The 21998-nt window shown below is 42.1% G+C and overlaps 1 protein-coding gene across 7 annotated transcripts; it reads left to right on the plus strand.

Annotated features, from left to right (window-relative positions):
• The first annotated feature begins 551 nt into the window (after nucleotides 1-551).
• MTMR8 (myotubularin related protein 8) lies at nucleotides 552-20728 on the plus strand. 7 transcript variants are annotated; one of them, XR_015259624.1, is made up of 16 exons: nucleotides 552-642; nucleotides 2205-2327; nucleotides 3002-3164; nucleotides 5226-5383; nucleotides 5963-6091; nucleotides 7006-7140; nucleotides 8643-8775; nucleotides 10171-10280; nucleotides 11402-11527; nucleotides 11762-11811; nucleotides 12854-13054; nucleotides 13465-13593; nucleotides 14524-14650; nucleotides 15071-17644; nucleotides 17757-17815; nucleotides 20613-20728. XR_015259624.1 is itself a non-coding variant. In XM_086756038.1 (14 exons), the coding sequence occupies exons 1-14, from the start codon at nucleotides 619-621 to the stop codon at nucleotides 15350-15352; spliced, it is 1890 nt and encodes a 629-aa protein (XP_086612164.1). In that variant the 5' UTR covers nucleotides 552-618; the 3' UTR covers nucleotides 15353-20499. The 7 variants fall into 7 exon arrangements, 2 of the variants coding, with proteins under 2 accessions (XP_086612164.1, XP_086612166.1); XR_015259625.1 differs by having other exon boundaries at nucleotides 15071-15767; XR_015259626.1 differs by having other exon boundaries at nucleotides 15071-15395.
• The last annotated feature ends 1270 nt before the right edge of the window (nucleotides 20729-21998 follow it).

Consider the following 21998-nt stretch of genomic DNA (forward strand, 5'->3'; position numbering starts at 1 on the left):
AGAATTACAGCTTCCTGTAGTACAGGGGGATTGCTGTAAAAAAAAAAAAAGGGACTTAAAATGACAGAAAAAAATCTGTAGTTTGAAGATGCTGTCAGCTCATGTTATGATGAACAGTTTTTAATCAACACTTTATGGAGTCTGAGTGCTTTTCTTACTGGGATCCGTAACAAATGCTTGCACTGGCACATTGTACTAATATCACTCATTATGTAACAATTAAAAAATGTCAGTTCTCAGGCTTGATATGAGGTCATCCTCCTGGGGGAAATTTCTCAGCAAATTCAGGGCTGAGATTGCAATGAACACTGGAGAAACTCGGCTGGCCCTGCGTTTGCGAGGCCTGATGAATATTCATTGCAGAGGCAGCAGCAGGTGGATAGTAATTACAGCAGTTAATTACAGCAGCTCTTCGGGATCAGCCCCGTACCCCGAGAGGCCGCCTTTCTGCTTTGAAACGAAAATTAACGGCGCGGCGGGGCCTTGCCCTCACCCAAGATGGCGGCCGCGGCGCCGCTGGGCGCAGCTCTCGCGAGGTTTGCGGCGGGGCCGGGCGCTGCCCCGTGCAGATGGCGGCGCGGAGGCCGGGTCCGCTGAGGTGAGGCTGGCGGTGCCGCCATGGAGCACATCACCACCCCGAAGGTAAGAGGCCGTGCCGCCCCGGCGTTCCACCGCCGGGGTTCCCCAGCGGCGCCTGGGCCGGGGCTCCGCTGGCCGCCCTGCGCCGCGGCCTCCCCGCCAGGCTCTGAGGTGAAGCCCCTCGGGGGGCAGCGGGCCTCGGCCGGTGCTGTTGTCAGGGCCGTGCGTTTCCAGCCGCTTTTTTTTTTTTTTCTTTTCTTTTAAAGTCGCAATTCATTTCAGTAAACGAGCTATCTTTGCTCTCTTTTAAGGCGTACGTATCCTTTTGAGAGTCCCTTGCACCTCTCAGACCGGTCACGGATCAGTCTGATCTTGGTGCTTGACTTGGTGCGTAGGGATTTCTTACACTATTGCCTTGTTGGAAAGGAAATTGTAGTAAGGAAAGACGTGTCTGGGGTACGATCCGTGTAAATTTCGTTTATAACAAATCGTGGAGATCCCCTAAGTCCAAATAAGTGAACCAGAAATGTGCTTTTTCGGTTGAATAAAGTGGAAGAGGAGCTCTGGGAATGCTGTGCTCATGACAGCTAAAATAAAATTGTATTTACTTCAGGCAGCTGGCTGTCCAGCCGTTCATTGAATGGTTTTTTTATTTATTTATTTGTTTGTTGATACCATGAAGGTTGCAGGATGCTGTGTTTTGTTTTGTTTTATTCTCTAGGATGACATCTTTAGGGATGCTCCTGACCCATGGTGCCCAAGGTGCTTTGCTGGGCCTGCTTGTCTCTGGTGGCCTGAAAAAGGGGCAATATTAGATATAATAATTATATGTGATGAAAAATGTGACATACTAGGAAGTCATACAGCCAACACCTCAGCCCTTCAAGTTTCATTGCTGATATTTTCCATGATTTATCTTAGACCAAGGACCCTGTAAGGAAGGTCACATATTCAATACCTAGAACTAATTTTTTGTATACTGCTTAACTGTTTATTTTCATTATCCTTCCAATTACTGGGTTTTTTTCCAAATTTTTTGCTTAATGATGAAATAAAAATTCCATTTATGTTCATTAAGAAGTAAATAGACCAGGAGAAAATAAATCAAGTAATATGTCTATGCTGATGTTTTTAAAACCTGTTTTTATTATTTACTTCATTACTTAGCTTAGTGTGGTTTCTGAAAGGTGTCACAAGAAGTAGACAGTAATACTTCTTTATAGTGACTGGGCAGTTGAAGTCAGACTGGAGAGGGCTGTTTCTCTCAGAGCTGTAATTTGGGTATACTGGACAGTCTTTTCTGTTGCAGTTCTTCTCTTATTATTTCTACAACCTTGCACAGTAATAAACTGTGATGACCTTGGCTACAAATTCGGTGATCCTGTTACTCACACTGGTGCTAAACCTTGGCTATTTACCCAACATTTTTGGCTTTAATTGCTGGAGAAATAATTTGAATTTATAGTGCAAAGGTGAGTTAGTGTTGTAGGGGAGAGTTTAATTTTTATATTTTTCTGTCTGTTTTCTGGCATTGTATGTCAGAAGTTAAATGATTGCAGTTCAACATGCGTGTAGATATTTCCTCAAAGTTAAATTCATGTTTTCGTACTCTTTTTATGTTGCAGGTTGAAAATGTGAAATTACTGGATCGCTATACAAATAGGAAGGCAGCAAATGGGACATTATACCTGACGGCTACCCACCTTATCTATGTAGATGCTTCTGCTGAAGTCAGAAAAGAAACATGGGTATGTTGTGGTACATGCAGTCTGTTTAAATACAAGTGTAAAAATTACTTTATCTCTCATATTCAAAATGAAGAGGTTTGTGAATTCCAGAGCAGAGCTGTAGTGGTCTTTTATAGCATTTTGATACCAAGTGCTTAACAGAAACAGCTGTTTTGGAAGGAGGTGAACACAATGGTAGCGTGACTTGACAGAGGTCTCACTGAATTAGTGTTCGTTTCGAGAGTATAAAAAGCTCGTCTAGTTTCCCATCTCAAACTCAGTATACCAAGCCACCAGACTTGAATTTACAGCTTTTAGAAGTGCAAAATTAGCACTGAAATTAGCCTCTTCTTATTAATTCTAAAGTAAAATGGGAATGACAAAATATATAGCATATGGGGGTGGAGGGAAAGCAAAGTGAACCAGGTAAACCGAGCTGCAGATCAGTCTCTAGAAGTAATTAATATACTTCTGTATTTCTTCAGTCTTGCTCTCGGTTACCTAGCGTTTGGTGCACAGTCTGGATGTTTATTATGTTTGTTTGATAAATATCACAGGTAAACTAATTTTCTGCTGCTGGTTAGATGCAGTAAGCATAAATAGCTGATAGTATTGCAAAAACTTGATATCTGCCTGTACTGCTCGCAGCCTTATCGGTGGATTCTGAAAAATGTTGTTTATTTTCTGTTTTTCAGATCCTGCATCACCATATTGCAAGTGTAGAAAAACTGCCTCTGACCACGGCTGGGTACCCACTCCTCATTCACTGCAAGAACTTCCGCGTGGCTCACTTTGTTATTGGGCAGGAACGTGACTGCCACGAAGTGTATACCTCATTGCTTAAACTGTCACAACCAGGTATTTAGGACAGGGGTCTGTTTTGCAAATCCTTGCAACGTTTTAAGCCAGAAGGTTTGTCTGAGCGGTAGAGAAGGCTTTGCCGGCCAGACTGTTGGTTTTGCAGTGCCAGTACAGGAGGGGGAGGATGTGGAATCAGAGTCGGTCTCCACCGCCAGAGATAACGTGCGTGGCTTGGCTCAGTAAGTAGAGTGCTGCCCTGTGGACCAGGGGCTTTGCTTCCAAACTAAACACAAACCTTTTGTGGCAGTGGGGATGAGGCGGCCTCCCATAAGGATCTTCCGACGACCCGCGCAGAGTTCATTGGCCCGACTGAGGCCGTATGCAGCATCTCAGGGTTTTTTCTTGTGCACTCACTCTGAATTTCGTATCGCGTACCTGGCCGTTGTCGGTCATTTCTGTGACTTAGCATTGGCTGTCTGTAGTTCTGCCCTTTCCAGTCGATCCAGATGTTCACAGAATTCTGGAATCCCACAAATAAAGCTTTAAACATTGGCATCTTTTATTTGTTTCCCAATAGCGTGTTCAGGCTGCTCTTTAGTGTTTGTCTTCTCTCGGTTGTGAAACCCTATGCTCCACCCTGGCTGGGAGTCACTCCTAAAGAGTGTAAGCAAAACCTCAAAAGCCTGTGGTCTCTTCTGGCTTCAGCTTTTTAGTCCATCATGGATGAATCTTCAGGCTCCTTGTTCTTCTTGCAGGGCAGCATTCCACTGAGTTTCCTACCTGGTTTGTGTCTGTGGCAGCTTCTGGTTTTGGGGTGTTCCTTCAGTCAACCAGTGTCTGGAGTTCAACGTTATTGAAGAGATGCCAGGAGCTGCATTTTGTGGTTATGTCAGTAGTCTAAGGGAAGGGAAATGGTAGCACCAGTCTGCTTCATGCAGGCTGTCACGTGGGACTTAAGTAGAAATACTGTGGTAGAAATGATTTTTGCTGAGTTTGGAGGGTTTTTTTGATTGAAGTTAAGACTTGTGTCTATTCTCAGCATCTCCCTTGTGCCCTGAGCTTTGAAGTTTTCCTAGTTGTGAAGTTCTAATTCTAGTGCTGAATCTGGCAAGTTTCTGGTGTTATGTTTAAAAGCTGTCAGTATTATTTCAGTTTTGACAATTAGGGACTTAGGCAGTGTCTTGAAGCGTGGGAGCTGTCACTGCAGGGGATTACATCAGTTTCTTTTGTCTTGTGGTTATTTGTGTCATATGCTGTAGCTCTTTCTTGTGTTCTATTTATGGATTTTAAGTTCTCTCTTGTTGTTTTAAAATTTCTGTATGTACGCTTCCTTTGTGGTTTTTTTGGCAGAGCGTATAACTATTTATAATTTGCACGTGTGTGACTGACAGCTATGGGTTACCTGTCCGGTAACCTGGCTGCTTTATCAGACTCTGACAGGTTTGTCTGTCTCGCTTACTGCCTTGGGAATCAGCTGAATGAGTTATTGGTTGGATTTGCATTTTATGAAGAGAGGGAAGGAAATTGGGATGGTAGAGATGGAGGGAGGAAGAAATTACCATTTGTCAGTCACAGCCTGAAGCTTTTGTTGGGCTGACAGTAATATTCAAGACATCTATCAAGTTTTCCATGCGGCTCAGAACTCACTGTTGAACGATGAACTTACAGGTGTGCAAGAGCTGTTTTATGAACTCTTCACAGAAAATAGATCTTTTAATATGTGTTTTAATTTATGGGTTACTTCTTAAGATACAAATCTTGTTTAACATGCCTATTGGAGTAAATTCAGTAGGAAATAACTTGGTCTGGCAAAATGACTACTTTTACGTTTTAATTAATTCTAACAATGGTTTTGCATATCTCCCTGCATGTGGGAACTGAGTATTGGAAATTCCTGAGGATTTAAATATGAATTGTTGGCTCTTGGTACTACCCCGAATGAAAAAGCGTAAATGTGAGGCTGAGAAACTTTGAATATCTGTAGTTTTCTACGTGGTACACCTGCAGCTCATTGGCTTGCATGGTGTGCGTATCCAAGAGATGGCCTTAAAGATGCGTTGACCTCTCCGTATGTCTTTGTATCTCTAACTAGTTAATTTTTTTCTTCTTTCTTCTCAGTGAAACCCGAGGAACTTTATGCTTTCTCATATAATCCTAAAATGTCTAAAGAGAACCGGGAGATTGGATGGAAGCTGATTGATCTAAAAGTGGATTACCAGCGTATGGGGATTCCAAACGACTACTGGGCAATAACAGATGTTAATAAAGACTATGAGGTAATTCTGGTCTGAAGTAGCCGTTTAATGCAGTATCTCTGCTTTGTTATTAGTGACATACAGCAGTCCTTCTACTGCGGCATAAGTGATGCCTCCGGGGAGGGGACGAGCTCGGCTGGTTTTAATCGAAGCAGCATCATCTCGATGTGAAGTTGCAGATAATAATGCTGTGGAAGAACTGAACAGGGCTGCCGAGTCACCTTGGTTTGCTCTGATCCCATTGGCAAAGTACCAGATACTTGTTTTCCTAGAGAAATTTCAAACCATCTGTTACAAAAAACCTGAAGTACTCCTAGCTGCTTTCGTTATTTCCAAACCCTGTCCCACCAGGCTGGTGACAGAGGTGTAGAAGAGGAATAAATGGTAGTGGTTCGGCTGGGTAGGGAATGAGGTAGAGTGGAAAGGGACTAGGTAAGGAAGGAAAAAACAGTGACTGAAAACAGATGTAGATACACTGTGGCAAACAATCTATTTCTGGTTTTTATAAATGCTAGATCGTAAGCTAAATATGTCTTTTTAATGAATTTTGAATTGCAAAGTAGTAAGATCCATATTTTTTTTTTCTTTCTTCTCGCTTAGGTTTGCAACACATATCCTCCAGAAATAGTGGTGCCTAGAGCTGCTAATAAGGCAGTGGTGATCGGAAGTTCAAGGTTCAGAAGCAGAGGGCGGATTCCGGTGCTTTCGTACTTATATAAAGAAAACAATGTTAGTTCTGAGGGTATTGGCTTCACATTTGAGAACTGTGCTTCTCTTAACGGCTGCAGCATTGGTTTGTTCCGAGTCACAGAAGAGGCTAGTTAAAGACAAACACTTGGGATGCATCCAGAGCTGTACAAAAAGCACACACTTTGCAAGCTTCCTATCTGGAATTTTTTTTTATCAGCTTGCAGGAGTTGCCTCGTTATGTGGTTTTGTTTTTTTTTTTTTAATCTGCTGTTTAGCTATGTTGAATAATGTTTTAACAAGATACATGTTAACGTAGCTAGATTTTCTGAGTATTGAAAAGGAGAAACCACCCTGAAATAAATCCCCACTAGCTCAGAATAAGTGAAAGTTTCAGGTTTTGTTTTGTTTTGTTTTTTTCCACTGGAGACCAGAATGTAAATTTTTAACTTTGCTGTCTCAGCAATGTTTAGATGCAGATGTTAGGAAAATGCTGTCACAATCAAATTACTGTTTTCCTGAGGAAGCGTGCCTTGACCTAGGAAACTGCATGGAGTTGTGCTGGCAGCTATTGAAATTTCCCTAAAGCATGCTCAGTGCAGTTCTGAGCGTGGAACGGTAACAACTGATAAGCAAAAAGAATGATTTGGACAATAGAAATGAAGTAGAAAACATGTCAAATGCTGTTATTTGGGATGCTGATCATCAGGCAGAGCATAGTGGGTTTGAGAACGTAGCAGTGAAGTTTGCAGCAGGGCTCCTTAGCCTCGCTACGGTCTTAAGATTCCCAAACTTCTAGCTTTGAGAAATATTCCAGTAGCATTTCTGTATGTCCATTTAAGTAGCAGGTTTTTCAGTGAAACAGAGGATATTAAAACCAACAAATTCGTATTCTTTAGGGCAGTGCAGTAGAGACTATCTGAAAGCAGAAAGATGTGAGCTGTTGTGTGTTGCAGGCTGCCATATGTCGCTGTAGCCAACCTCTCTCCGGGTTCAGTGCGCGCTGTCTGGAGGACGAACAGATGCTGCAGGCCATCAGAGAAGCCAACCCTGGGAGCCCCTTCATGTATGTTGTAGACACAAGGCCAAAGGTACCTTCCTGGGGTTTGTGGCTACCTTTAAAGCTCGTGTCTGTATTAGTAGTGCTGTTTGCAGTTCATTCTTTCGCAGCTTTGCTTCTTACCCTACATGAGGTTAAATTCTGTCAGTCCTGACTGAGGAATTCAGTATCAGGCTCCTCTTTTGGAGCCTCAGTGTGCCGAATGCTTTTGCCTAATAAAACTGCGATGTTAAGTGCTGTTAAGAATGTGTGCACTCCTGGAGCGTTCTGGGTTGAGGTTTGCGTTAAGGACGACCTGAAGCAACTGGCAGTCTTGAAGCTGGCTGAGACAGGGAAGCGTTTTCCCACAGAGAGCTAGGTCCTCAATGTGCTGAGTTGGAAAGAAGCCTTAGGATCCACTGTTCAGATACTGCAGTTATTTTATAGAAACTACAGACTTAGTTTAACTATGGCAAGGGCAAGAGGGGAAGAAGTCTTTTTGGGGAAACAGGAAATGTTTCATGTGTTGTTTCAAGATGTGTTTTGGCTTTTTGTAGTATGACGCTTCCTAGAGATACAAATAATTACAGAATAGGTTATGCTTATAGCAGTCACTGCATGTTCTTTTGGTACAGACAGTTTCCAGTACCCTAGATGTTCCACTGAAATCTATCATCGATGGTAATTTTGGTCTCAAGTGTTTGGTGAAAGACGGATAATTTGTAATTGGTCATGTTTCTCTTTCTAAAGCAACGTGTGTTACTCTGGATGGTAGAACTGAAGCACTAGGGTTCTGTAATTGTTCTGTATACCATATCTGACTCTTCCTTCTCTCCTCTCTATGGAGACAAATCTCTCCTCTTCCCAAATGAGTATGTAGGGGTTTGAGGTGCTGTTGTGTGTGATTTTTTTGTTTGGTTGGGTTTTTTTTGATTGCTGCTAAAGATTTCCTGGCAGCTCTTGAACTGTTCTGGGTAATTGTTAGAGCGACTGACTGCTTTTCTTCTGCAGTTCCAGTTGGTTGGTATTCCTTCTGCTCAACTTTAATATTTCTATGTTTCCCTCAGGTGGCTTTATTTCATCTGTGCATGTATGTCTGTGAAAAGCTTTGGAATTCTCTTACTATTTCTGTACCACCATGTATGTATGTTACTCATAAAAATGGCTTTCCTAGTTTTGCTTTTGTATGCTTCTGTCTGAATCTTTTTATGTAGCTTCACAGTTAGGGCAGACGCAATGTCTCTCTACCTGTTTTGCTGACAGCAGTATTCTGAAATTGGGCATGGTTTTGATACTGCCTGCCCTGAGAAATTCTATCCAGGGTCTTAAGTCTCTGCATAGGACTGATGGACTGGAGGCACTGGAATAATGTTAGTGAAACAGCTGGAAGTAATGTCTGGGAGATGGGGAAGTATGTCTGAGTAACAACGTTGTTCAGTATATTTTCTGGGGGATTTTTAAAAAAACAAGAACTTGCAAAACCTCATTTCTGGATATTGTTGTAATTTTCACCCTTTCTTTTCTGTCCTATTCCCGTTCCCTTGAATTTGACAGTTAAATGCCATGGCCAACCGAGCTGCTGGGAAGGGTTACGAGAACGAAGATAATTACGATAACATTCGCTTTAAATTCATCGGCATAGAAAACATCCATGTGATGCGGAACAGCTTGCAGAAACTCCTGGAAGGTAGGTGCAGTCCGTGCAAGTGGTCAGTCTTCGTTACCTGTGGCTGCTTTTAGGCAGCACCTTTTGCTGAATGTATGAATCCTGCGTGCCTGCGTGCATGTGGTGGTGTGATGGAAGCAGGTAAGCAGAGTCAGTGTGTTTCTTTGTTTGCCGTATTGAAGTGACTGAAAGTATTAGTGTTGTTAAAATGCTTTCCTGCTAGACATTTCATTTATTATTGTGCTTAGTTTTATAGTCGTTCAAAAATAGCAACTAATACTAACAACATACCTTAACTGTGTTAGTCACATAAAATGTGAATTTCTTAAATGTGCCCAGTTAAAAGAAGAAGGCTGGAGAAATACTGCTTTCCACCATTAAGATAATCTCGTGGTTACTTTCTGAGCTCTTGAAAGAAAACCAGCATAGGTTGTTGAGGAAATACTTTTCTGGGGTTTGCTATGTTTAGCTTGGAGTATTTCGGTGTTAAATAGTATTTCTGATTGGAAATAAAATTTTGGGTACTCCGTATTCTCATACATACATAGGGCAGAGTAGATGCTGCAAATCATTCCACTTGGTTCCCGTTTAGTTTTCTGAAACGTAATACAAGTGCTGTCATTCAAAATTAGTTTAATATTTTAGTAACCAGTGTAATGGTCATCTTGCTTCAAAATAGTTGAATAATTGATGCTACCAGTTGCCTGGCAAGGTAGCACTGCGGGGTCCGTGGTGACCTTGTAGAAAAATGAGGCTGTTCACACAACTAAGAGATGGGCCTGATCACAAGTCTAAGTCCTCAATTGCCTCTTCCTGGCAGATTTATTTTGTGGAGGAAAAAGAGGCAGAGTAAATACCTGTTCACTCCCATGTTCTTCAACGGTGATAAATATCTCTCGCTGGTGCTTACGGACTATTGAGCTGTATTATTATGAGTATTTTCTGTGCTGGGTTTCAGTATAGCATCTGAGTTGCCTTCAAGGTTAGGCATGTTATTCCTCTCTCTAAATTAGAACTCGCCTTTCTTCACATCTTTGTGATGGTGACTACCTGTTGGTGGTTGTTAGATGTGTGTGAGATGGTGATTTATAGTGAAGTAACAGGTCACTAAACACTTTATTTGTTGGAAAAGGCTCAGCTGAAAAAATGAATTACCATTTAAAAAAGGAGGAGGAGGAGATTTTCAGATCCTCAAGTTCTCTCATAGCTAAACATTTCTGGTTTGTGTGTTTAAGTATGAAACCAGTAGTTTCTGTGTCCTTTAGACAGGATATTGCTGCTGACACTTAAAAAGTGGAAAAATTAGCTTTTAGGATCTACCAGGCTCTTTTGCTGTGAAGAGATAATGAGGAGGTGGGAAAAAGAAATAGATGTTGTTAACAGAGTGTCAGCTAATTCCTTTGTTTGTGTTCTTAGTGTGTGAAATGAAGTCCCCATCAATGAGCGATTTCCTCACCGGGCTGGAGAACTCGGGCTGGTTACGGCACATTAAGGCTGTGATGGATGCAGGTGTCTTTCTTGCCAAGGTAAAACTGCGCTCCAACCTGCAAGTGAATTAAAAAAATATATACTGGTCTGTTAGGGGCTGCTCCAAGGCTGTGAAGTTGTCTCTGGAGAGAAGGTGGGAAAACATTGCTATTCAAGTTGGCATCAACTCTCAAAAACAAGGCTGCGGTTGGAGAACATGAAGTGGGTTACCCAGCTGGGTCTCTGCTAGACATTTCCCTTGACCAAATGAAATGCTGCAGGGGTTGGGACGTTTTCTTGTTCATTGCATTGTAACAAGTGGTTATCAGGGCTTTAATAGAATTTGTTTGAAACAAATAAAATCACAGAATGTGAATACCTTCATAAACATCTTTACATAACGCGTACTTAGTAGTGCAAGCAGCTCATAACCTTGTGCTTAGTTATTCAACTGCTCTGCTTTAAATGAGAGATTATTTAGACCAGTTTATTTTCTCCTGGTTCTACGTGATGCAGGGACTGCTGATTTTAATTATTCAACGCAGTCTTCGTTTCTGCAGAGCTTGTGACTTCGTAGGTCAGGCAAAAGGAGAAAAGTCTCTAAGGCGCATGGCTCTTCGGTGACAGTAAAGGGCATGCAGGCAACGTGTGCCGAGAGCAGTGACCTTCTGGAAATGTTGTCTTCTCTCTTAAAATTTTCCCGTGTAGCAAGCAAGAAGCCATTTTGTGTTTTTTCTTCTGCCACTGGTCCAAGGGGAAGAAGGCGATCCATATGGGAGAAAGTTGTGATGAGCCCTTCTAATTTTTCTTGAGAAGTTCATAGTCCTCGTGTGTCCAGTTGTTATTCTTTACTCATCCACCAAATTTTTCCGCAGAGGAGGGGACTGAGAATTCTTGGCTTTTCAGAAGACTGAGCGTTTTGAGATCAGAGGGTCTTTGTTTCTTGATGGTCTGTGGTGCTGACCAGGCATGCTGTAGGCATTTTGTTCTAGTTGGGGTTTCTGTGGGTTGGTGGCTCTGTGCCCAGAAGTGGTGCATTTCCATGCTCCAGATGAGAAATGAGAAATTTTCCCCGTGGGTTTTAGGCCAGTCAGGTAAATGCGGATGAAGGGATGGCTTTTAATTACAGTAACCAACCTAGAAAGCTGCTAAACGGTTCTGTCTGGTCTCTCCCTCGCAGGCTGTGAAAGATGAAAAAGCTAGCGTGTTAGTCCACTGCTCTGATGGGTGGGATCGCACAGCTCAGGTCTGCTCCGTGGCTAGCATCCTCTTGGATCCATTCTATAGGACTTTTAAAGGCTTTATGGTAAGAACACAAATGCTGGAGTTTAAAAAATAAAAAGTGGTTCCTAGATTTGAAATGTGAACAGGCCCTAGTTGAATGGTTTAGGCCGTTTCCTGGAACAAGGATATACTCGTAACAGTAGGGTCAGCAAGCAGCATTGGCTGTAAGCTTTTTAGAGTTTAACATCAAAGGCTTCATTTTGCCTTTTCTAAACAAAGTAATGCTCTTTCTTTCACCTCTGTTTTGAAACTGAAGGTTCTGATAGAGAAGGAGTGGATTGCAATGGGCCACAAGTTCGCACACAGGTAAGAGTGCGTTATTTTGGCTGGAGTGATTGGGAGGAGGCTTGGCTGCAAAACTAATGGAGTGTTTTCTGGTTCGTGTGCTCCCATGAAAAACGTCAGGTCAGAGGAGAGGAGACTTGGAAAATCAACCAACTTGGAGTTGGTGGCACAAAGCCCTAGTACATGCTGGGCATATTATCTTGAATTACTACTTGTTATACTCGCTGTATCAAAATCAGAAACTGAGATGGTCCAAAAGAATGGGAGGAGGGAAGGGACTGGTCTATGCAGTTATATTAGTGTGTTAAAAACTGAAGCTTTGTTCTTGATGTGAAACATTCTGTTTTTAATAACAAAACAAATCTGTTTCCTTAAAGCATATCTGGGGAAAATAAGCAGTATATTCACCGTTATACTGATACACAAGAAGAAACAATCAAAAATAAACTGCTCTTCGGTCAACACTGGCCAAACAAATGTTCTGTGGTCATTGTCTCTGCTTCTTTAGGGACTCTTTTAACTTTTCTTGCTTTAAGACAAAAAAAAAAAAATCCTCCTATTCTTCTATTATAAAGGATTGTTCCAAATATGAGAACTTGGCAATGGATACAAAAAGTACTTGAGACAGGAATTTCAGCATTGACTGAGAATATGAACTTTTATGCCAGAAGACAAAATCATTCCTCTTGTAGTGGTGGCCAGTGCCTTACAGTTCTGAGGGAAATCAATCCTCCTTCGTGCTGCTTCTTAGGGTACTGTGGTTGGAATCCCAGAACCGGGAACTGGGATTTCGTCAGCTAGATCCCTGTCATGAGAAATCTTACTTCATTTTTCCACTTAAATTTGGGGGATGCCTTGTTCCTTTCTGTGGATTTCCAGGGTTTATCCCTTCCTAGAAAAGGATAATTCTGCCCAAGTTTTTTTTTCTCTGAAGAAAGAACAGTCATTACATTACAATAGTGTTATCTGCTTTCCAAAAATTCTTTTTCTGGTTTAATGGTGAGGGGATTCTTTTTTGTTGGCCAACACAGGATTTAACCCTGGTTTGTTTGTGTTTCTCTAGGTGTGGCCATCTGGATGGTGACCCCAAAGAAGTGTCCCCTGTCTTCACACAGTTTGTTGAGTGTGTCTGGCAGCTCATGCAGCAGTTCCCGTGCACGTTTGAGTTTAATGAGCGTTTCCTTCTTGAAATCCATGACCATGTCTATTCCTGCCAGTTTGGCAACTTCCTTGGGACCTGTCATAAGGAGCGCGAGGATGTGAAGTGAGTTGGCAGTTTGTAAAGCCAGCAGTCTGGAAGTCGCTTTAAGTGTCAGAAAAAGGGCAACTTGTGTTTCTTTGTGTGTTTTTACTGGAATTATAGATTGGTTAAAGGTAACATGGTCTGGATAGATGCTTATATTCCATAGTGTGAAGAAAATTGTAGATGAATTATATCCTCAAGTCAGATGTTTTAATCTGGACCACAGTAATAACTTGCAGATACACTGTTTGGACTGGATAGTGTCCATTTTAAAAGATTATATATTCTTCAGTGGTGTGTTTTGTATTTACAGAACTAATCAAAAATAATTCTTAGCTCCCTTAATTTAATTCTACTCAGAACAGCTGTTGTTATTAGCCCACTTAACTTGATTCCTTTTTTAGTGATTAGATGTTATTTGTAATTGACAGAATCTTTGAGAAGACCCATTCTCTGTGGCCTTTCCTCTTACAGAAGAAGCAAGAATTGAGAAATCCTTTGTACAGAGGATTTACAGCTTACAAAGAGCTTCAACCAAACACACTACCCTTCAGTTTCCAGTAAGTTGCTTATTTAAAAAGGGGAGCATTTATTTTCTTGTAGTGTAGATTAGTAATCCAGGCTTAATAAAGTAAATTTTCAGATTAGTGTGGTTTGTTTTGCCTTTCCCCTCCATTCCTCATCCGTAAATACAGAGTAGTAGTGCACAAGTAATTGTGAAATAAGTACAGGTATTGTAACTTAAATTTTTTTTATTTTTTTTATTTTTTTTATGAGAAAGAGGATGGGGAAAGGCAAAGAAAAGAACTTCAGATGTATAGATAGACCTACACACACCCAGACCGCTTACTTTGTCAAATTTACATGATAAAGTAGGCAATTTTTAAATAAAGTTCCTTCTTTCCTCCTTTTTAATAACATATTAAGGAAGTCTTTCAAAGAGGAGTTTCAGTGCCCAGTCACACCCAGGCTTATGCAGTCAGGGTGATTTTCACAAGCAGGGATTTCATGTTGCCCTGTGTATTTGCTTGCCCAGGGTGTTGCAGCTGGAGTGGCTAGTTTTGCTTTGTTCCTGGCTCGCTCCTGTTCCCCGCTGAGAGGAACGCAAATGTGGTTTTTAGCTGCTGTATGTGGTTACTGGCAGGCAAAGGGTTTTAGTAAAAGTAGGGAAGTAGGGCAAACTGAGGACTCGAAGGGGAACTGCCCACAAGCCTCCAGTGAGTCTGTTACAGAAAAAAGTGTATTTTTGTCTTATGCTAATACCTACTGCCAGTGCGCATGGATCATAAGGCAGAAGTACTTAAATCCTCGGAACTTTATGGGAATTTGCCCATTGATAGTGGATTTTATACTCCAAGGCTGTGGCAGTTTTCTAAAATCGGTTACTAATCTCGATTTGTTGAAATTTTTTTTTTTTAAACAGCTTCTAGTTTGTTGTCCAGTAGTGTACAATCGGATGCCTAATTCTCTTTTCTCGCCCTGTTGTTGAGGTTTTGGTGTGGGATGTACAATCGCTTTGACAAAGGAATGCATCCGAAGCAGTGTGTATTGGACCATCTGCTAAGCTGCGTGAGCCAAAAGATGAAACTGGAGGACAGTGCTTCAGAACTGGAAAATGTGAGTCCTGAATCTTAATAATATTTAAAATCACGTGATGTTTTTGGCAAATGGAACAGAGATTGAACATTGGCACTGAACAGTTGTTTCAACATGCTGGGCAAAATGAGGAGTTAAATGACACTGCTGTAATAAATAGGTTTGATTACCCCAAATTCTCATCTGCTAGGTAAAAGCTGTGTTTGGTCGAGTTCTGTTGCAGGCTTGCGATGTTCCAGTTCTCTAAACAAAGCAAGTGTTAACATCTGGGTTTCAGCTCCACTCAGCGAACTTCAAGGGAGAGGGAGAAAAGAAGGGAAGGGAGAGCTGGAAAAGAGGCACTGAGACAGGACTGTTATGTTGACAGTTGTTTTTTGTATGTCCTTGACATCTGGGAATAATAGCTTTTGTTATTGTTTTCCTGTCCTTTTATTTGTGTAGAAACTTCCTTGCCTTGATGGTCCTTTGCCCAGCGAAGCTTGCTCCTTATCTAAAGTAGGAAGTGCTGCTTCAAAAACACCGATGCTCAACACTCCTCAGGATTATGAAGGGGAACCACCTCCCGGGTTGAGCAACGGCGCCTCAGCAGGAGAGCTAGATGTGTCAGATGTGGACCAAAAGCACAAAGAGAACCCGTCTTGTCACCGAGATCTCCACGATCTTAATGACACCGTTGATGTTTTGGACTCCGAAGCTAAGGATGGAAAGCCTCAGCACCACTGATCAGCTCTGAGAACTGCGTTCGATGAACCAGGCGCTTGTGGTGGTGAGGCATGAGGGAGCCGTGTCCCCGCGGGGGTGTGGACCCCTAACCTTTTACAGCCGAGCGCGAGGACGCGTGTCCGCAGGGAGCTGCGCTCGCTGCGGAGCGTACAGCCTGCGTTTGGTTTGGTTCGCGTTGTTTTGCAGCCAAAGTGGTGAAGATGCGTACAGAGCTGCCCGGAAGGCTACCTTGAGTTAGCGTAAACCTTATTTTTCAGTTGAAACGCGATGTGTTTAAGGTTTATGACTGCCTGCCAGTATTGCTGTTTCAAGCTGGAAGAAGTCTTGGCCAATTAACGTGGGGCTCAGGCATTGCACAGTGTTTGTAACTGGAGTAGGAAAGATGCAATCAATTTATTCTGAATCGTGGTGCAAGGTGATCTTAAAATGATTTAAAAAACCAATTCATCTTAAAATTATAAAAAAAAAAACCCACCCCTTTTTTTTAGCTGTGAATGAATCTCTGCATGGACCCTCACCTTGTGGCAGAACTGATTCATTTTTTGGTTCCTATGCATATTTGTTAAACAAAACCAAACCCCCCTGTGCCTTTTTATGGAGTCCATTTTAACGTTAGCCACTCAGTGTACCATTTTTATTACTGTAGAGTGTAGCATCTGGTCGTCTTTCTAGTCAGTATTTTTAAACAAGGTTTTTTATCTGCTGCCGGCTTCTCCAGGATCTTTGCCAATCCCCTGAGTTTAGTAGCTTCGTTCTAAGCTGACCTTTCAAAGAACAAGCTTTTTTGGACCTCATTTACTGATTGTGAGAGTGCAGCAAGCCACAAAGCTTGTAACATGTGAGTTATTGACAGGGAGGATTAGAAATGAGAAGAGATAAGGAAGAATTTATATGGGATTTTTTCTCTTGGTTAAATTGAAGCAAGAAGGTAGCTCTTTGCTCTAAGCTGGAATCTGTGTGCTTTCCTCATCCATCGATGAGGCAGTAATTACAGATGAGGTGTGGTCTGTGATTATTACTTCACATCACATCCCAAGTAATTATGGTGAATGTTATCTTGGCTTTTAAAATCACATGTACCTTAGAGATTAGTTGTCTGTACTGTCAAGATGTGAGGAGGTGAACGATATCTCTCATGGCATTGAACTTTGTAATTTTGTGAAGCTGGTGACAAAATGTAAATTGGGATATGACCCCTTACTGGAACAAGAAGTGGACATCCTGGCTTGTGGCTCCAGCTTGGACTCACCCCAGTGCTGGTTAACACTGCTTTTGTCTCTTTAAACTGCAGTGATCTCAGCTGGAGATACTAGTTCAAAGTTGCAGGTTTAAAACAGATGTATCTGCCATTTAAACAGAAGCCTTGTGAGGAAACAAGGGCTCGTCTCCGCGGGGAAATGGCTGGCCCAGGAAAGCTGTTCCACAGCACTTCTTCCGGACGAGCTTCTGTAGATGTGCTTAACTGTACAGACGCCCTTTGCACAGCTTAATTCAAGATGCTTGCCTGCTTTCTTTTGGATCCTGTTTAAATTAGATGCTGCCATTAGCTCTTAAAACCAGTTTTTATAAAATTTTGAAACAAACTGAAAATATTTTCTAAGTTAGCCCCCTGATCTACAATAAAAAGTAGAAGCATTCCATTATAGCATCCCAAAATGTTGTTCATATGCTTATAACCTATGCTGAAATGAGTAGGTTAGTTTCAGTGTTTGAGATAAAGTAGAAAAGGAAAAAAAAAACAACCAGAACCTTCCCTGAGTGTCTCACTTTGGGTGAGAAAATATGTGTTTTATTAAGCATATCAAGAGACCCCAGGAAAAAGGTCTGAGGACACAGTGTTTCTTCAGTGCCTAGAATGGCAAAGAGAAATTTGGTTTTAATGTTGCAAGTAATATAGTTTTTTCAAGGCAGGAGTGAGATTGATGTAAAAACAAAGCCCATAAAATACGGAACCAGATACGCTTAAGCGGATGATGTTGAAAATTCGTTGTGTGGGTGCATATCAAAATACTGCATCATGCAACAGCTATATATTTTATTTTGAGGGATGTGCGTTTCATTCCTGAAAGCATCTTCTCTTAACCTCAAGATGGGTATCTGCTCTCGAGTCTGCTGCTGCCGAGAGATTTGCTGAGCCTCTAACGTTGAGTTAAATAGTCTCCCAGCCTTTTAAGTCTGCCATACCCACGTACTCCTGAAGCAAAGAGCTTGCACCCCAAGTCTTAATCCGGCTGCTCTGCACACCCAGGGTTCGGAATCTGCTGTAGATTTCCACTGGAGGGTGCTGGGGAGGTGATTTCCCTTTGCCTCTTTATAGTGCAGAAGCTTAGTCTCGCACGTGCACTTTGCAGTTTGGAGCCCGTTTGGTGTGGGCTGATAGATCAACCGTGTCTTTTCTTTCTAGGTGGTGGAAGAGCGTAGTGCATAGTACGCATGGCCTCTTAAACAGAGAACTCTAAAATGGTGAGTGAGACCAAGACAGGCACTTCTTAGGACCAGTTATTCTAGATGTCATCAGTTCTTTTAACTGATTTTAACTGAAAATTGGAGATGGAGAACTGTAGAGAGTTGTGACTACTGAAGGATTTAGACATGCCATTGGTTCATCTTTGTATAGAAACGTTTTGTGGAAGGTTTCTATCAATGTTTACAAATTGCCTTGTCTTTTGAATTACCATAGATTACCTTGAGAAAAGTATACTAATCTTTGCTTATTTCTAAAACGCGATGCTGACATCGCCACAAATCCTTCTTGATGACAATATTTCTACAAGCGCGTATAACCGTGAAAAGATTACTGCGTACACTGAAAGTATTAGTAAGCTTTTAGTAATCTTGCTGCTTTTGACTTCAATAACAAAACAATGGATGACTTTACACTTTGAAATGCAAAACCTAGCCAAAAAAAGAGAGTAATGATCTGTCTTTCTGAACCTCTTGGATTTAATGTGTACAGACTTGGTTAAAGTCTGCAACATACTAAAAATAATTCATGCTGGTGCTGTAAATTGACAGAGCTGGAAAAGATTCCGGGCTTTCCTGGCTTTCCATGAGATTATTTGTTTGAAAACCGATTAGCTGGAAGCTTTTAAGTGTTGACGGTAACTCCTTGTGTTTCGGGACCAAAAATGCAAAGCTGCTGAGAGTGCTGCAGGGTGTCCTCAGGTCTCTGGTCAGCTGGGACTGGCTTGCGGAGCCTGCAGAGAGCCTGTGTTCGCTCCTCACGCAGCACCCTGCTGACGGTGGCGAGCAACTTGTTCCCTCAGAGCGTTAAAGGCAGTCTAAACGCTGTTAGGGAGGAATCTTCTTATGTAAGCACTGTGGAGGTGAAAAGTTACTATAAATTATTTATTCCTAGTGGAGCATCCGTGCATTGTGAAGTCACAAATACTGGTTTTTATTTGGAGTTGTTAAGCGAACAATGCAACTTGCTGCTTTCCATTTGGATTCCTCTGACTGGGAGAACTGGGAGGGAGGAGGGATCCTCTTTGCTGCGGATGGGCTCTGTGTAAAACTTCCTTTTCTGGACCACCTCTTGCTTTCCCCAGATATTCCATGGTATCCTGATTTCGTGTCTGTACGCAGTGTCTCTCTGGCTGCAAATAGGTGCAGCATTGCAATGGCAAGTGTCTGTGATGCTCTGCGGTAAAGCTCCCACTCTGAAGTAGGAGAGGGACTCGTGTAGCTTTATTTCTCAGTTGGAATGTCTTAACGTGAACTTCACAGCGCTGGATTCTTAAATTGCATTTTGTTTTGCAATTGGTGCCCGTGGTGGAGAAAATCCAGTTGGTGGTGTTTGCTTTACAGAAAAAAAAAAGGGAATATTTGGTTTGTCCGTAGCTGTCGTAGTTCTCAGTGGGCCCTCTTCCATGGGAGAGAAGCAGCCGTTTGTTAAAGCCTGTACGTGTAATGTACTTACCGTGGCAGGTTCTGTTCCTGCTCCTAGTGAGCAGCTGTCATTTAAGTGCTTAGAAGAAAAATCCACCTGCTGTGTGGGTGCTCACTGGTACGTAAAGGTACCCTGGCTGGGATGGAGCAGGAGACTTGCTCGTAGGTGGCTGGTAAGCTTGAGCTTGCTTCCGTAAGCTGCTCGAGTCCTGGTGAGAGCTCACTGGCTGGCAGAGCTGGCCTTTGGGCAGCTCCAGCGCCTGCTGGTTGCTCCCCCGAAGGCATCATTCCTTGGCACTGGTTAGTAATGAGTACTCGTGAGTGACTGGGAGAATACAGAATGTTCTGCTGTTTTGCCCTTCTCCTCTTCCCCACTGCTTTGCCTGGAGTGCTGGGGTCAGTTTTTGTACAGACCTAAGTTACTCCTTGTTTACATACCGTCCCTCTCGCACATACAGGCACTTCCCGTGCCTCGAGGCACAGTGCGGGGAAGAAGCTGTTCTGAATGTAGTAGTTTTGTTTTAATTAGTACACAGCACTTGATTAACGAGATGAGGAATGTCTCAGACCGGTGATGTTAAAGTCCATGTTTTCCTAAGCATCTTTAGCACGAAGAGCCCCAGGTCGGTGCCAGTTGCAGTCGGTGTAATTTGTTGGGGCAAGCGTGTGAGCGTACAGCGCGGCGTCCTTTTGGCATCTCTGAACTACAAAAGCAATGCAAGGAGAGGGGGGAGGTTAAAGTGGCTGACCTAGATCTCGTCTCCTATCACTTATCTCTGTGTGTGCGTCTGTGTTTGGTGTAGCAGCATACTACTGGAATAACCCGTGGCACTGGATCTAGTCACCTGTAACCGGGCACACATGCGTACTTCTCCTGTCATCCACAAACTGGTCTCTGTAGGAACGTACCTCGAATTGTGTGTAGTACTCGGCTGAGAATGGTAAATGTTTTTGCTGTTTCTGTCAGTCAGTCGCTGTTTTTGTCAGTGTAACTGTGAGGGACAGTTGTATAAAATTGTGGATGATGAAATCCCGTATTCTTGAATGTGCTGCGGTGGCTGTATACGTGGAAGTCATTTTAGTTAATGCACTGCTTAAAAAAAAAAAAATTGTACCATGTTTAGAGGAGCACTGTCTTTTTTTTTTTTTCTCTAAATGTATTTGTTCCATGAAGTTTCACTTGTATTACAGTTTATTTTTATTCCCTACAAAAATAAATACCTTGCCTTTTTAAAGTAAATGACTAGTCTGTTTATTGGTTAATTAAAGTCAAAGCAGAACTTCACACTTTGAAATGTGAAATCAATTAAAGACTCTGAAGTAGTGAGCTTATCTTAAACTGAGTGTGATTCCACTTCCCCTTATTTTACAGAATAGAAACTACGTGACCTCACCGGTTTCAGAGGGACTGCTGGGTGCAGCACTGCTCAGTGTCTTAAAAAAAAAAAAAAAACCAAAAAACCAAAAACCAAGCCCAAAACAAACAAAAAAACCCCAAAAAATCCCTCAAAAGTAAGAATACTAATGAAACTGTATTAATTCTTCTGTACACTTTGTTACTCTGATTTTTTTTAATTAGAAATTTTAATTTTTTTTGTTATGTATTAAAACAGAATACCTTTTCAGTGTTTTCTTCCTCCTGGAAAGCTGCCTGTCCCTCACCCATGGGTAAATCTGTCTGCAGGTGCCTCCAGGCTGACCTGAAAAGCTTTCTGAGAAGCAGCTAGACCTTCCTTCTGGCCTCTGCAAGGAGCTGAGCCTGACCTTTGTGGGCGTTGTGTGGTACCCGGTGAAGAGATTTTTCCTGATAGCTTCGAGTGAAGAATCCTCAGTCCATCTGCTGATGGTATCACTTTAAATTCTCTTTTATCCTGTTCTTTTTAATCGTAACTTCAGTAGTGAGTCAAGGTGGGGGTTTTTTAGTGCAGTCAAACTCGGCTGGAATGGGAGAATGCCCAAGGAAGAGGGAGATTCCCGGTGCAAAACTTGCCTCGTATTTATAACTGAGACTGGAATCGGTGCTTTAATAACTCACAGCTGTGCAGTAACAGTCAAATCCTACAATTAAACCGAGATCTGCAAAGCAGAGAGAAATGAGGTGATGCGAGTTAATTAGATGTTTATAAGGCTTTACAAAATGCTTCAGGATGCCATTTGGATTGGTAAATTCATGTAAATGGTTTAAATCTGTGCCTGGCAAAGCAATGCTGGCTATTTTAGTAATCAGTTTTAAAATAAGCGCTTGGAAGTTTTCAGTGCTCTGGGTGGGAGGTGGGGGAATTGGGTGAGAGACGTGACTTGCAGAAGAACGTGCAGAAGGTCAGCAGGAGCGACGGAGGAACCATTTTTCATGTATTGAGGCAAAAAAATATGCCTGACGCTTGGGTATAGTCAGTCCCCAGATACTTCAAAGTCTCTTTTCCTACTTGCTAATTTTAAATGTTCTTAATGTTGCCAGTGAAATCCTTCATTTACCTAAATTAGGCTTGCCTTGCGTTTAATTGGATTATTAGCATTAACACTGACTGGAATTGATAAAGCTGTAATTTATATCTGGGGAAAACTTGCTGTCTGTCTGACAGCATCTTTGGCGAGGGCGATTTAGAACTTCCCCGTTGAAGCCAACAGGCTTTGAGGGGGCAGGTTCCACTTAGAGTCGTCGTAGGAGAATTGATAAAGACTTGTGTTTTTAACAGCTCTCAGGAAATACTTCATGCCTAGTAAAAATGCTGATCAGTGAACTTCGTTGGAGGCATGC

This window comes from Chlamydotis macqueenii, chromosome 11 (assembly GCF_036417535.1).
Source record: "Chlamydotis macqueenii isolate bChlMac1 chromosome 11, bChlMac1.mat, whole genome shotgun sequence".
NCBI lineage: Eukaryota > Metazoa > Chordata > Aves > Otidiformes > Otididae > Chlamydotis > Chlamydotis macqueenii.